Raw genomic sequence first — 16,746 nt, 5'->3', positions numbered from 1 at the left:
AACATTCCAGATTCACCAATCCGTAACAGAATTAGACTTCCGGATTCAGTATTATGGAAATCAACAATTTATGCAAAATTTGCTTCCGGAACACCCCTCATTCGAAAAACACAATTTAATCAATTCCGAATTCATGAATCCGGAATACATTACCGGATCCCGATATCTGGTAACCCCAAAATCTCCATAACCACCATGCTCCTAAAAAAAAGTTTTACTCTTACCTCTACAACCCAAACAACACTTCGGCAACATAGCGTACTCCTCCATCTTGCCTCGAACAACTACAAAAACCTCCATCGGTGATTGATATTCAATGATGAAGATAATCAATGACAAAGAAAGTCCAACATGGTGCTCCTTTTCAAATTAGAGGTTAAGGTTAATCTTAAGATATTAAAAATTGTCGGGTGCAGGAAGAAAAACGTGGAGGTACAGAAAGAAGAAGCCCTTCCTATACCCTAACAAATTTTTTCCTGCATCCTAACAAATTTCTTATAGAAAAAAACTGTTTTATTCATTTTAAAAATAACTTATAGATTACTCTTTCAAAACATTTTCGACACATATTTTTTTAACACGTTTTATTAATTTCAGATTTACCAATCTGAAAATTAGAAAAATGTATTACAAAAATAATATTTTATAATAATTTTTTATCTTCTGGATTTCCCATTTTAGAAATACTCTTTGTTTACGAAATCTTTATTCTAGAATTTTTTTTTTTTTACAAAACTCCTATTTTAAATTAAACTGTGAAAGGATAATTTTGACATTTTAAAGAATGTAGGGTAGAGGATGAAAAATATAGGAATAGAAGAAGAAACTATCTAAGGAGAGAGACAAAAGGAAAGGACTATTATACCTGTAACTCCATACGGTTGATAAAAAAACTGTTTCTTCTTGTGACACCCATACCAATTCTTCGTTTGCATTTGTATCCCTTCAATTGCGAGAAGTAAAAAGTGATTATTTGAGAAATTCTCTAGTGAAGCGAAGAAAAGCAAAGAAATTTACATAATACTATTAGAAAAAGGTTCAATTCTCTATCTAGCACCATTTATATCTTTATTTCCCTATTTAGCATTCTTTTGTTTTTATTTCCCTATCTAGCACCCTTTTATTTTTATTTCCCTATCTAGCACTCTTTTATTTTTTATTTCCCTATCTAACACCATTTTAAAAATAAATAAATAAATAATAAATTATTATTTTTTTAATAATTTTAATTTTGAATGCATTAAAAAATAAATATTTTTAATGTTTAAAATAATTAGAAATATAATTAATGAATAAATAAATGAGTTTTTACAAAATAAAAACAAAAAAGTAATAAATTAAAAATGTTTAGTTTAAAATTATTATTTTTTAAAATGAAGAAAATAAAAAATTAAACTCTACAACAACATAAAAGTTGAATCTATAAACATACATTAGTATTTATTTTTATTATTATTGATGATGTAATCATGTTAATTTCAAGTAAAAAATACAGGACATATTTATAAAAAAAACCAAAGTCAATTAGTATTAATTAATAGTGGACACATAAATAATATTGAAGTGTTTACCTAAATGCAAAATTCTAAAAAAAACTAATACAAATGTTACACTTAATGCTTAAAAATGAGAAGAAAAAAATGCAAAAATAAACAAGTCTAGAAAATAAAAACAACAACAATAAAATAAAAACAAAAACCATAAATAAATAAATAAAGATTGCAGAAAAAATAATAATAACTAAAAACATAAAAGGTATAAAATAAAGGAAAAACAAAATAAGATAAAGATAAAAGATATAAAAAAATCAAATAAATCAAAACAAGATAAATATAAGAGATATAAGACGATACTAAATAAGTATATGTTGATCATAAAAAGGAAAATAAATGAAAGATGATCATTCATTTAATATGTTTCTAGTTATTATTATTTTTTCTGTCATTCTTTATTTATTTATATTTATGTTTTTATTCATTAATTATATTTCTAACTATTTTAAATACTAAAAATATATTTTTTTAATGCATTCAAAATTAAAATTATAAAAAAAATTACTGGATTGTGCAATTCTCGTCATTAATTATGTTTCATTTTGCACAAACTATTTAATGTACCACTGAAGAAAATATCAAATGAATGATCATCTTTTATTTATTTTCCTTTTTATGATCAACATATACTTATTTAATATCGCCTTATATCTCTTATCTTTATCTTGTTCGAATTTTTTTATATCTTTTATCTTTACTTATTTTGTTTTGCCTTTATTTTATATCTTTTATGTTTTTAGTTGTTTATTTTTTTTCTGTCATTCTTTATTTATATATATTTTTTGTTTTTATTTTATTGTTGATGTTTTTATTTTCTATACTTATTTTTTTGGTCTCATTTTTAAGCATTAAGTGTAACATTTGTATTAGTTTTTTTTAGAATTTTGCATTTAGGTAAATACTTCAATATTATTTATGTGTCCACTATTAATTAATACTAATTGACTTTGTTTTTTTATATAAATATGTCCTGTATTTTTTACTTGAAATTAACATGATTACATCATCAATAATAATAAAAATAAATACTAATTTATGTTTATAGATTCAACTTTTATGTTGTTGTAGAGTTTAATTTTTTATTTTCTTCATTTAAAAAAAAAATTTAAACTAAACATTTTTAATTTATTACTTTTTTATTTTTATTTTGTAAAAACTCATTTATTTATTCATTAATTATATTTCTAATTATTTTAAACATTAAAAATATTTATTTTTTAATGCATTCAAAATTAAAATTATTAAAAAAATAATAATTTATTATTTATTTAATTATTTTTAAAATGGTGCTAGATAGGGAAATAAAAAATAAAAGAGTGCTAGATAGGGAAATAAAAACAAAAGGGTGCTAGATAGGGAAATAAAAACAAAAGGGTGCTAGATAGGGAAATAAAAACAAAAGGGTGCTAGATAGGGAAATAAAGATGTAAATGGTACTAGATAGGGAATTGAGCCATTAGAAAAACCAAAATCACTTTTAATTATTTTTTATACATATAAAATGACACTTTATATATATTACAATAAAAAAAATATAAATTACATATTTAATAATAATTAAAATAAAATTATTAAATAATAATATAATAATAAAAATAATAAATTTGATTTTGATTTGATTTTATGAAAATATTTTTTATATGTATTTATAATAAAATAAAACTATTAAATAGAAATAAATATTTTTTACATCAAATATTTTAATTAACTAAAATTTACACAAAAAAATATCTTATATTTTATTATTCAAATATTTTTAAAGATAAGGGTAAATCTATAAACTTACATTCTACACATTTTTAAAATGTTGAAAATCTCCTTACAACCATCATATAACTCATAAACATCAATCAACTTTCCTCACAAATTCTATGTAACATACCTTAATATAAAACAACCTCATTTGCTTTACATTTTCTTCTCAAATAACTTCAAACTCACTTCCTCAAATCTTCTCTCCAATCCAAACACAACCTAAATGTAAAAATATCTTTTTATCTTTAAATAAAAACGTAAATTAATTCTTAAAACCTCACACACCTTTTTCACGTGGTATGTTAATGATTTTAGTGTTTCATTTTTTTTCATTTTTTAAATATATTCTATATTACATAATTCATAAATTTAAAAGTGTTATCTAGATTTATAAAATTCATAAGCCATTTAATATATATATATATATATATATATATATATATAACTTGAAAAAGTAATCTCATATTCAAAAATTAGCTTATGAATTATAAAATATGAAATATATTTAAAAAAAAATATTATTATAGATTACACCATCCAACTTCATCCGGATTATAAACTATCATCCCACCATAAATTTCATATATTTAAACTTTAAAAAAATTAAAATATAAAAACTCATAAAAATAACACAAGAACGTATAAAGGTGTAAGAATAAAAACTCTTGATGAAATGATTATCTTGTCCTTATTAAAAGTTTGGCCCAGCCAAACAAAAATTTCATATACTTTTTTGGACAAGACATGACAACAATTAGGTAACTTATTGTTTTTTCTTCTTCACATTTCACTCGTCAATCATTTAAACTCATTCCTCCATCAAGCAAATAGTTGAACTCATAAAAACACTCCAAAACTGGTGGAATCACCACACAAGCCAATTTGTAGCCGATAAAATAGAAAAAAAAAAAGTTATTGATTTGAAGCCATAAACAAGAAGTTGGAGAGAGAAAGAACTCCCTTTTAAGTATTTAATTTAATTATATATTTTGAACACGAAATCGAAGTCTTTGATTAAATTAAATTAATACTGTTATGAAATAGTATGAATTTAAATAATAAGAATGAAGAAATAATAAAAATGTGGGATTTTGAAGGTTTTGTGTGAAAGAGTGAGAGTGTCGTCACGTCAAGTTTCCTTTTTTGTTGCGTATGAAAGAATGATTGAACATCGAAGAACGACAAAATTGGGATTACGACAAGAAAAAAAGTAATAATATAAGATATCCAAAAGAACATGCCACGTGTCCAACAAACGCGAGTCACGAGGAAGAATCTGTCACTGGTAGCGTGCAGTGTCCCTTCTTCTCCTCTCTTCGCAACACTTCTTTCGTTCTTCCTTATTATTCTGCACCCACCACTTCCAACACTAACAAAACTCACATCACAACCAATTCCAAAGAAAACAAACCCATTTCCATTTCCTGAACCAAAACTCGCTTCTTCAACATGACAACGGTGGAAGCATCCAACGAATCCATGGCAACTGTGGCAGAGAAGGCACCAGTAACTGCTCAGAGAAAGGTCGCAGAGGACTTGGACACCAAGCTCTCCAAACCATGTGATCCATTCTCTTCTTATTTTGCTTTTTGTTTCAATTAATGATGTTTGTCGAAGTTAAGGATTTCTCTATGGACATTTTAGTTATGATGTAATCCAATTAAGGGTCCCAAAGGAGGAAGTTTTAATGGGGTTTGATCAAATTTGACCTTTGCACTTGCGGACTTTGAGTTTGTTTTTCTAAAATTCAGATTTGCCACGAGCTTTGAGTGCCCCTGACACAGAGAATGTGAATGGAACGTGGGGCTACAAACACAACGACATGTCAGTACTTCAGCAACATGTCTCCTTCTTCGACCTTAACAATGATGGTGTCGTTTACCCATGGGAGACATACAAGGGTAATGTTTTTTTGTATGTCTATTTTTATGATTTTGGTTCAATTCAATTGTATTTTTGTGTTCAGATATAACAAATGTATAAGTTTAGTATCCGAAGAAAATAAAAAAGTGAAACTAATTAAGCATATGATTGTAAAATTCTTCACCTTCTGTTAGTGTGTTGCTTTATGGATAAGCTTGTTTGTTTTTGTGATTTTGTAGGATTTCGTGCACTGGGTTTCAACATGATTCTTTCCTTCGTGTTTTCGATTGTTATTCATGTAGCTCTCAGTTATCCTACTCTTCCTGTGAGACACTCTTCCTGTATCATTTACCTTACCATTATTACTTCCACTTGTTACATGTTCTGATTTTTGTCACAGACATGGCTACCTTCACCTTTTTTCCCAATTCACATAATAAACATACATAAGGCCAAGCATGGAAGTGACAGTGGTGGCTATGACACAGAGGGAAGGTAAGTCCAGAAAATGACTCGTTGAATGTTAATCCCTACTTCAATAAATGGTAACACTGTGTTGTGGCTAAAACAACATTGCAGGTTCACGCCAGCAAATCTGGAATTCATTTTCAGTAAGTATGCTCGAGACGTGCCTGATAAATTGTCCTTGAGGGAGCTGTGGCACATGACTGAAGCAAACAGAGTTGCATTTGACTTCTTTGGCTGGTCCTCTCTTTTTCCTCTTTCTTAAACTTCTTGCATGCACAACAAATGTTGAGAATTCTGGACTGAAAATGGGTGAATCTCTTGAAACCATTGCAGGGTTGCTAGCAAATTTGAGTGGGGAGTGTTGTATATCCTTGCAAAAGATGAACAAGGGTATCTGACAAAAGAAGCTGTGAGGCGTTGCTTTGATGGGAGCTTATTTGAGTATTGTGCTAAACATCGCAAAGGTGCTGCTGGAAAGATGGCTTGACAACAGCTTCTTCAGATTTTCACTGTTAGGATTATAGTTTTCACTGTTAAGTTCACCAAAATTAGCAAACAAAATTGCGGTTTGTTTATACCAAATCGTCTACCAGTTATCTGTGTGCTCTTTTCTAGAAGACTAATGGCTGTTCTCTGTGTTAATCCCTAAACCAGTTATACCAAACCCTAAACCAAATCGTCTATCAATTTCTAACTTCTTCTCTATTTCATCTTTTTCTCTCAATCTTTCACATACTTACAGATCAAAACTTAAAGAAACCATGCCATGAAACTTTTGAAAAACAAAATTGATCATAGGAAGACTCTTCCTCCTAAGGTATGATAATAGTTTTAGTTCTTTGAATTCAGACAAATTGGTTTTAATTGTTAATTAATTCTAACATTTTTTTTTATAATTAAGAGAGTATCATTGATTAATTCTCTTTTCAATGGATAATCCTAAAACAAATCCTTAAGATTTAATCCATCATGAGCATCCTGTCTTACATAGACTTAATTCCAAAAACAAAACCATTTTGAAATTTGAAAGTATTTAAATTAGTTTTAGAATAAAAATTGATCAACAAACAATTTCATTTAAATCGTTGACACTTTCTTATATTTTTGTTGGCCCTTTCATTTACCATTACACATTTAACACAAATCATTCTCTTTGTTGAAGCTGATAATAAACACAACTATTATTTCCATTACCCCTGTATAAGTTCTTAAACTATATAGAGGGAGCATTACTAATAATATTATTGAAATTTCATTTTAAATTTGATAAAATTATTTTACTTGAACATATATATATATATATATATATATATATATATATATATATATATATAAAAGAGAAAACAGAGAGTAGGGATAGGAATATGTAGATGAGAGATGTAAGAGATAAAGCAAAGATAAACTATAAAGTGTATTTAGTAAAAGAAGAGATTATAGGGTTTTATAGAATATAAAATAATAGAATGTATGGTAGTGTACATAATGGAGGGTTGCTATTATTAACTAATGAAGGGTTGTTGTTATTAACTAATATTCTCCTTAAACTAATGGTTGGATTAGGAACAACCATTAGTTTAGTCCGAAAAGAGTGAAAAAAAGGACCAGTCAATGACTTAGTAAGTATATCAACTGTTTGAGTGGTGTCAGGAATATGAGTAAGGTGAAGTTGCTTCTGTTGAATATAATCATGAGCAAAATGAAGATCAGGATCAAAGTGTTTTCTCTTAGGGTGCATGATAGGATTAGCAGCAAGAAGGACAACTCCAAGATTATCAATATAGATGGATGGAGTTGGAAGTGAAATGCATAACTCGTGTAGTATATTGGTTGTCCTCTTGATTTCGGCTAGAGTTGCTGCTATACTCGATCATGCTTTGTGAGACTACCTTTTGTTTGTAGGATTAGTACCAAGGAAAACTGTATACCTAGTGGTTGACTTCCTATCATCTGAATCTGAACCCATATCATCATATTTTATTTTGTACAATGACCATATTGACTGAACCATTCATTCCTTATCAAAACAAAATCTGATTGAAGTATGCCCTTATGATGCAAAAGGTTTTGGTAGTACATATTGAATGATTGAATGGTTGATAATAAATTAATTGTGGAGTCCTTGGCACCAATGTTTGAATACATTATAAGATATGAAAGAAAAAAAAAGGCGGATAACGTTTCTTCAAATTGAGTTGAACCATCATTTCTTTTTTTCCTATTTATTCTGGGAATAAAATTATATTTTATTTTGTACGATTGAACCATTAATTTTAATTATATGTTTATTCTATATTTTTCGACAGAATCTTAATTTGCAAATTGGATTAGAATGGATGAGGAATGTACTAACATACTTCCAACGTTATTGAAATGGAAGGAAGAATATTGATGTTTTTGAATTGGCTATGTTTAATGTAGTTATTTGATGTTTGGGTATGTTTTGAAATGGAAGAATACTGATATTTTATCTTAATTGAATTAGATAAAATTGAATTATTGATGTTTGAATATGTTTGAAATGAAATAAAAAAATATTGATTAATAACAAACATAGGTTCAATTATTTTATAATTATTGATGATTAAGTGGTAAAAGAGGTTGTAGTATTGACAACGGAAGTAGAAGAGATCATGAATAATTCTGATACCATGTAAGAGAAAATAAAGAGTAGAAATATGCAAAAGAGAGATTAAGAAAAAAGATAAATATAAACTATATAGTGTAATTTAGCATAGAAAAGATTACAAGAATTTATAAAATATAAGGTTTTATAGAATATAAAATAATAGAATATATGTTCATGTACATAATGGAGGGGTTGCTGATATTAACTAATGAAGGTTTGCTATTATTAACAAATAATATAATTTAAAGATTAAGAACTTACATAATCATGCTTATTTTAGTGTTTAATATTATAAAATTATTGGTTGGATATGGTAAAGACGTAAGAAACTATTAGCGCATAAAGGACTAATAGAAGAGAATACTGAATTATAATCAATCAACCATTAAAAGTTTTCAAAAACTTGTATTGATTTTACTTTTCTTAATCTAAATATTTTTTTATTGACTCTTGTAATAGTAATGTTCTCTTAAAAACTACACATTTTCAACCTTCTAAACTTGTAATTTTTAAAATATTTTATATTTGTAATACATGAATTTATTATAATTCAAACTACACAATCTTAATTATAAAAATCCAAAAAAAAAATGACATAGAAGAATTTTTATACCAAAAGTGTCTTAAAATATCAATCTCCTATTCTTTTAAATTCACATGGAACTCCTTAGATTTCCCTTAAAGGGCGAGATGTTACAAAACAATTAACAACAAAAGTCAAAAGCACTTTTGCAAACAAAATGAACAAATAAAAGTGAAAACTATTCTCACTTGTACGTCTAGCCACCTGAATATTTATTTTCCATCCCAAATGATGAATAGTAACTAAGCATCGGCATCTAAATCGATGGCACCCAGTTGATCATGGATTGCTTCGCAGAAGGTGTCTTTGGAGAGAAAATGTCAAAAGACAAACTTCATTCACTTTGATTGCTTCTGTTCATACATTCCTCTTCTTTTCATGAACTTGGTTTTTTCATTTTTCCTTTCCCTAGTAAAAGTTGAGCAATCATAAATCAAAGTCTTCTTATTTAGTCGTTCAAGCAGCAACAATACAAAAATTATTTATTAGAACATAATTGTTAAAATACGTTTATTAGAAGCACACTTTAAAAAGTTGTTTAGAATTTTAACTAATATGTATACCTAATTGTCCTTTTTATTTCCTACTCTTTTTTTCTCTCTTTCATTGTACCTTGGATTAATCTACAGTTTCTATATAGAAGAGACTTGGACAAGCTCTCTGAAATGTTAGCTCTCCTGTTTTTCTCAAGTTGATATCTGAGCAGCATCTCCTTGTCAACAACCTCCACAATTCTGAAGGCAGAATCTATCTCACACGTGTCACACTTCTCAAGCATGTGTTGCCCACACACCCCTTCTATTTATGTCCCATTTCAAACCTTACTTGTCCTTCCTTGTAGTTTGAATGTTTGGCTCCCATTTACTCTTTGTAAAGTTTTCGTTTTACTCCTCTTAGGTTCTCCCACCATTAGTTATAAAAGTTTTTTTAAAATTTCTCCTTAATTAATGGATGACCATAACCAATAAATCTTTGTAATTGATCCATTGAATATATTTAATTATGGGTATTTCAATGTCTTGGAATTATATCACTCTTGAAGACTATGAAGTCCAACCTTGAAAGTTGAAGATAGTTTTTCAAGGTATCTTGAAAATGTGACAAACATTAAATATTCATTATTTATGTATGATGAAGTCTTACTCTCCTTCTCTATATAAAGAGAACTTATTAGGAAGAGAAAAAACAAGCAACTGAAAAAAAATAACATAGAAAGTATGATAGTATTGATATCCACATGAGATTAGAATCCTAATAAAGAGATTAGAGAAACATTGTATTTCATTCTTATTGAATGAGATTAAGTGTTACTCTTAGTGTGAGAGAAACAAATATTGTAATCTTTTCAAGTTGAAGAAGTTTTCTCACTGGTAAGAAATTATTGGTGTTATTATTCTATTTTACTCTATTTTCTTTTCTTTTGTTTGCATATTGCTTTCACAAGTGTCCATTTTGTACTTACGAAAGGAGGGGAAATTAATTCTGATTTATCTATTTTGCATTAAGACTTATACTACTTTTGAACTAATTTATTTTGTGTCTTGTTTTGCATCCCCATCTCTTTAATTTTTAGCTGATCACTTAGGACATCTCCACTCATCAAAAGTAGAGAAAAAGGTTATTCTTCTCGACAGAATATTTTGCTCATGATATATCCTCAAATTTTGATAAGTTCTCAGCAAGAGTCAACAAATGGTCTTCCTGAAATATTTGTAAGTTCACCTTTTTTGAACATACTCCTTTCTTATCTCCTTCTATACAGGATTTTCATTGAGTCCAACTTTTGTCATTAATTGAGTCCTTTGTTCCTCTTGCTTCTAACAACCTAAATGCCACCCATAATCCACCAAAACCATATCATCTTCCATCTGGAAAGAATATTAGATATCACTTGATTTATGCATTAAAGTTTGACCCAATGGTAAAGTTGATCACCTCAAAGCTAGATTGGCAACCAAAGGATGCAATCAGATCTATTGCAGTTGATTAGTGATGGCGCCCAGAATGACTATTGTGTCTTTTCCTTGCCATGATAAATATTCGTCATTTTATTTGAGAAAAGTAGTTCTAAAGAGTTTGTTGGATCCAATGACCAACTTGGATTGAATTTATTTTTCTTCAACTTGGTACATATGTTTCAAGTTCTTGGGAAATAATAGCATAGACTCGTAATGGGCTTACAATAGGCTTTACTAAATAGTTGTTGAGTTCCTCCCTTTCATTGCATTTCATATTAATCTAGAGTTCAATATAATATGAGAACATAAGAGATACTTGTCAAAGCTATCTAAAATATATTTTCTTTTTTCCTTTGCTCAAGTGTAATAAACAATATCCAGAGATTAAGTGGAGAAGGTTGCAGACTTTCCCTAACATTATTAAATTTACCTATGCCTTTTGCATTAATTAGGTTAGATTTTAGTAATAAATTACTGTGTAGTCGAAGGCTATGCATATATAATTGACATTCCAAACGTTGTTCACATATAGTGTCTTCTTCCAAAGATTAAGTGTAAAATTTATGTTACTTTTAATGCTGGGATGCAAATTGATACGAAGTGCATCTTCGAAAAAGTAAAAAACAAACATTTATTTATATTGTATGACGCATCTAGGGGTGAGTATTTCCACAACTAAGGAGAACAATTGATTAATTAAACTAACCTTTTTGTTTCTTATCACGGCATAAGGTGCTTCCACAAGAACACCGAAATGCTTTAATAGGATGATCTTCATCAGCAAAATCAATACCATAATCCTGCACATAATGTCATTTACGTATGAGGATTGATTATGATAGTAGCGTCTCTGAAATTCTAATTTTATTTTATTGATAAAATATATTGAGTGTACTTTTAATTTTAGTTTTTATATAGATAAATTATTTTATATTGTGAATTAAATAATAAACAAACGCACAATAAAAAGCCCGGCTCATTATGGTCCAACTGACTTACCCATGTCAATTCCTCATACGCACTCACATTCTTGTTGGTAAAGAAGGCAAGCTGCATAAATGGAACAAAAACAGAACTTTTATTGTGTTACTAAAAAATAAGAACATGTGAATATAAAATCAACCAATCATTACATGATAATAATGGTGATCTGGACTCTCTATTTCAACGGGAATGTCTATGAGATTTGCATCATAGCATCTGCAATTTAAATGATCAGTAAGTAACTCATTTTGTATGAATGGTATAAGATTCAATTTTCAATAACATATTTAAATTAAAGAACTGTCGAACTAATAACATAATTAAAGAAACATTTTAAATGAAAGCAAGAAGTGGACAAAGAAGTTGTTGTTGATTGAATATCACTTAGCAGATAATTAAATTCTAGTATTCACCAGACAAAGTTGAATTTCAGAAAGGTTTCATTTAGGAACATGATTACCTATGATTGACGAACCTTCCAACATTTCCATTATATGTTGCATCTAAACATAGTGCCTCCTCATCCTTTAACCCCTTTTCTGAGCCCCAGTCCGCATCAAGAGTTAAAGGATATGTATGTCTTTCATTCCAACTCTCTTCCATTATCCTATCGTATAACTCCATATTGGTTAATATTTCTCCAACATATTCACATATAAAAGTTCCTTTTGGCAAATCTTCTAACGTTCTAAGGCCCCAACCTTTACCTTGTCGAGTTAAGAACACCTGAAGAAGAAAAGACGACAATAGATTCATCAAATCGAATACAACGATTGTAGCACTCCTAATGATGCACCGATCCAATTGCAAGAACAACAACTATCACTTTGGAGGCTTTTGACTACACAGCTAAATTTTGTACAGCGATTTTCTCATGATTGTTATCAATTGGCATTAAGTTATTGTAAGAGTATTCAGAGAATTTCATACCTGCAATTTGCATGTAATACCTCGTTGCACTAATCGATTCCCACAAAGCATGTGACATCCGCATTTCCTCCAACATTCCTTTATAAATTTCCTAACCATATGCCCCTTGCATCGTTCAGGCATGTACTCGTTCTTGGACTTCTCTAAAGGGCACTCTTGACAGTACACATAATGATGTTCTTGGGGTTCATTCTTCATAGTCACGCAAGCTTTTAGAAATTCTTCTTTCAACAAACCTTGAGGAGTGTAAGCAAACTCTCCACCAGTTTCCCGAGCACACGCACAAGGCAATGATGATGAAAGACAGTCGCCTGAACAATCAGAACAGCAACCCTCATCCGAAATCCGGGCTAAAGAAATACTTACAATAGCACTTTGATATATTGTATTGTATGGTATGTAATTAAACTTTGGCAAGGCGTCACTACCAAATTCATCTATTAATGATATTTTCACCTTTTCTGAACCTTTTGTTATGTCACTGATAAAATTAAAGGGTTTCCTTTCTCCTTGAATAACGTGTTGTTGTGAATGCGAATTGACCTGGTTGGAATTTGATCCCTTTCGAAGCCCCAACTTGAGAAAAATACTACAAAGATCATTCAATAGCTTTGCCGTAGAAAATGGAGGGTCAACAGTTTTGCAAGAGCTAAGGTACTTCCTGTCCATGAACCTCATAACAACGTCCAAATCAGGAATACTGAAGTTTAGTCCTGACAAGGCTGAGTCACAATTCAAAGATATTTTAACTTCTTCAAGACGTGAAGAACTAGCGATCGTAATATTACTCTGCAAAACCTGATCCTGAGTTGACAGAGGTTTAACACAAATATCTCCTGCAGAAGAAAATCAACAAGAACTTAACTACACATCAATAATTATCACAAAAAACAATATGAACTGAAAACAACCACATTGTTGGATATCAGAGCTTAATAACATCTATCCTATAATGATTTGTAAGATAATTAGGCTAATAGTGATTTATTATATATTATATAAGAAATTAAATTGAAAGGCTGAAATTTGTTATATTGGAATGAACATGGTGTTTGTTCCTATATTCAATTAGTTGGTACCACTAGAGTCATAGATATGAGACAATGTCTATTGTCCATTTTGGTGTTAGTAACTCTTGAGATGATTTTATCTTAAAAGACATTTCATTAAGACCAATTTTGTAGTATATAAATAGCTGCAATACTAAATTTAGAAACCCTGAAACCAATTTATAAGATTTAAGATTAAAGTACACTTAAGATCAAATTATTAAAAGGAAACTTTCAAAGAAAACAAACCACATACAAGCAACTTTCATTTTCAATTTCAAATTCCTAAAAAAATCCTTTTTTTTCACAAAATATAAGAAAAAAATTTAAATTGTTCTTATATAATTTTTTTAATTTTCAATTCATTCATAAACTAATCTTTTCTTATAAAAAAGATATTTTTTTCTGAAAGTCTTTAAGAAACTCATCCAAACATCAACCATGGATACCTACACAGTGTGGCTAAGCTCTTAAATCTAAAGAAAAAACCTACATACGAATGTTAACCAAAAGGGATTCATGCATCCCATAAAAATCAATGCAAATGTTTTAATTTAAAAAGAAGAAATTTTACAAGGAAAGCAGGGTTACCATTATGATTCGTCGAAGTGAGTAACTTGGGTTTCTTAGCTCTTGGCTTCACAGTGTTATTCTCGAACTGGCCACGGGGCCCTGCAGATGAAGCTTTCTCAGGGTAAGATTCTCCATCTTTAGCTGCCCCACGAGGTAAATTAGAGATCTTTTTTACCTCACTGAACGTTGAATGTGATGCCTGTGAACTGGTTTTGGGCTTAACATCTTCCGTTATTGTTTGAGATGGCTTAATGTTTTTCCGCTCAAAGTTCTTTGATGATATTTTTCTGTCTTCTAGACTTAACATTTTGCTTGAGCTGTCCATGGTTAATAAATGACAGTCGTCACTATCTACCAAGGACGGTTCCCCTGTTGAGTTTTGTCCACCATAACCACTGCCATTAGGTTTTCTCTCACCTTCAACTACCTATTTAAAGAAGGCAACGGCATTAACTTTTAAATTATGCAGGAAAAACAAAAACTAAGCCAAATTCTCAACTTCTCGAGGACGCTTCCAAGTATGTAAATTGAGTTTTAAATTTTGTGATTTTAGTTTCTTATGTGGATTTTCCGAAAGATATTTAATAATATTATTTTACTATTGGTTGATATTATAACAATTAACATGTTTTAACTATATTATTGATAATCGTGAAAAGTAGAGTTATAGTTAAATCACATCAACATAGTGTCAGATGATAACTAATATTATTTTATGTGATCATCTAGTATCACGCTAACAAAAAAAAATTCACATCTAAAATTTTAGAATTAAAAGTTACAACCAAAATTTGCAAGTGTGTGTAAAATAAAACAATGAATTTAGAGGAAACCTTGTCTTTATCAAAATCAAAGTACGCATCTACCAGTGTTCGATAAGTATCATCTTCAATAAGTTCCCAATTTCCTTCATAAACTCTTAGTAGCTTTATCAACACTGGCTTCACCTCCTCCATAGAAATTCCTAAGGTCATCATAAAGCTAAAGGCCTTCTCAGCTCTTCCAGTAGGGGCCATGATAGCTCCAACAAATAAGTGCCACCTGAATCAAAACACTACCAAAGAGAGACACCTGTACAAAAAGACTGTGCTCTAACGACCTTTACCAAAGCTACGTATCAGTTTGGATTTTATATGACCAAATATTATTCTTCTTCCTGTACAGGTTCGAAGAATTAAAAATAATGTTAGAGGGAAGCTTCAAATTATGAAAGGTGTAACGTATAAATATATATATATATATATAAGAGTTTCAACTTATTTACTAAAAAAAATATTATAGGAAAATATTTTTTTGTAAAAGTTAAATATAAACTATCTTATTTATAAATGTTAAGAAACAGTTTATAAATAATATATATATCGTATTTTTTTAGGTAAATAAGTTGAATCTCGGTCAAATTATATATCTAAAAGAATTAGTAAAAAATCGACAAATGAATGAGAAACTCTACTTAATCACATTTGTAAATGGTTAATTGTAAATCTATTTACTTTTAGGAGTTTCTTTAGAACTTTTCTAATTAAATTTTGATCATGAAAAAATGTGGTCTGGGAATCTAAGATAAAATGAAGTTGAGATTTGGATCAATAACTTGTTATTTGAAATAATGAGCTAAATAATAATTTAACTGTCACTAAAACAACAAAAACAGCCAAAAAAAAAAGTTGGATGTTTTTAACTTCTACCAAAATGACATTGAAATGTTATTGAATACTTATTTTCTTTGTATTTTAAATTAAGTAATGTGAGGTCAAGGAAAGTGAGGAATTGATGCTCATAATTTACTGTTTCCGTATGAGGTCGAGTAGAGTTGAGATTGGTGTCCATAAAATACAATTTGCATTAAGTATAGTGAGTTATGATAGAGCAAATTGAATGAGATCTCAAGTTCCTAGATATTAGGTGGTGAGGAGTCGATAGGCAAATACTAAAGGCATGCCTTGACACTACAGTGAGATACACTGGGGTTGGATCAACAATAATCTTACCATGTGAGTAGCATAGTCGAGTTTCTCGGGGTACCGACAAGGTGGTCAGTACAATGTGACTTGTGAGTAGTTATTGTTGAATAGTTAGCTTATTTTACATTTATCAAATCTACAATTATCATGTTATGTTGTATGTGAACAGATATTTTGAGAGATGAAAATGAAGCTTCTAAATCTCAGGGATAGACTACAATAGGAAATAGTTGTGTAATACATATAAATATATAATTTTATATCTCATAATAGAATCTCATACTAGTAGAAATTCCTCTTTAAACTTGATATAGTGTGTGCATCGAGGAATACATGACTAACCTTATATATCTCAAAACTCGTATAAGCATTTATGGATAAAGAAACACCTCTACATATAGGTCGTGAATCGTGACACCAATCCTCATGCCTCTTCATTT

At 29.2% G+C, this 16,746-nt stretch overlaps 2 protein-coding genes across 2 annotated transcripts; one reads left to right on the top strand and one right to left on the bottom strand.

Moving 5' to 3' along the window:
* Positions 1-4,554: 4,554 nt before the first annotated feature.
* Positions 4,555-6,276, top strand: LOC137831819 (peroxygenase 2-like). The gene is made up of 6 exons (XM_090303465.1): positions 4,555-4,869; positions 5,060-5,209; positions 5,411-5,496; positions 5,572-5,666; positions 5,751-5,876; positions 5,973-6,276. The coding sequence occupies exons 1-6, from the start codon at positions 4,758-4,760 to the stop codon at positions 6,124-6,126; spliced, it is 723 nt and encodes a 240-aa protein (XP_090159591.1). The 5' UTR covers positions 4,555-4,757; the 3' UTR covers positions 6,127-6,276.
* Positions 6,277-8,858: 2,582 nt separating this feature from the next.
* On the bottom strand, positions 8,859-15,498 carry SUVR4 (SET-domain containing protein lysine methyltransferase family protein). Its single transcript, XM_068639652.2, has 8 exons — positions 15,176-15,498; positions 14,361-14,769; positions 12,721-13,556; positions 12,251-12,516; positions 11,940-12,006; positions 11,806-11,856; positions 11,513-11,606; positions 8,859-9,256 (listed from the first exon to the last, which is right to left on the bottom strand). The coding sequence occupies exons 1-8, from the start codon at positions 15,356-15,358 to the stop codon at positions 9,225-9,227; spliced, it is 1,938 nt and encodes a 645-aa protein (XP_068495753.2). The 5' UTR covers positions 15,359-15,498; the 3' UTR covers positions 8,859-9,224.
* Between the last annotated feature and the right edge of the window lie 1,248 nt (positions 15,499-16,746).

This window comes from Phaseolus vulgaris, chromosome 6, assembly GCF_051622355.1.
Source record: "Phaseolus vulgaris cultivar YP4 chromosome 6, ASM5162235v1, whole genome shotgun sequence".
Lineage (NCBI taxonomy): Eukaryota > Viridiplantae > Streptophyta > Magnoliopsida > Fabales > Fabaceae > Phaseolus > Phaseolus vulgaris.
The sequence above is the reverse complement of the archived record's forward strand: the minus strand, read 5'-3'. Positions and strand labels throughout refer to the sequence as shown.

Coding starts and splice junctions, on each gene's coding strand:
- LOC137831819 (XM_090303465.1), top strand. CDS start 4,758: ATGACAACGGTGGAAGCATCCAACGAATCCATGGCAACTGTGGCAGAG. Junction 5,210..5,410: donor CCCATGGGAGACATACAAGG/GTAATGTTTTTT, acceptor GTGATTTTGTAG/GATTTCGTGCACTGGGTTTC. Junction 5,497..5,571: donor TCAGTTATCCTACTCTTCCT/GTGAGACACTCT, acceptor TTTTTGTCACAG/ACATGGCTACCTTCACCTTT.
- SUVR4 (XM_068639652.2), bottom strand. CDS start 15,358: ATGGCCCCTACTGGAAGAGCTGAGAAGGCCTTTAGCTTTATGATGACC. Junction 13,557..14,360: donor CACTTCGACGAATCATAATG/GTAACCCTGCTT, acceptor TTTCTTCTGCAG/GAGATATTTGTGTTAAACCT. Junction 12,517..12,720: donor GTATTACATGCAAATTGCAG/GTATGAAATTCT, acceptor TTTCTTCTTCAG/GTGTTCTTAACTCGACAAGG.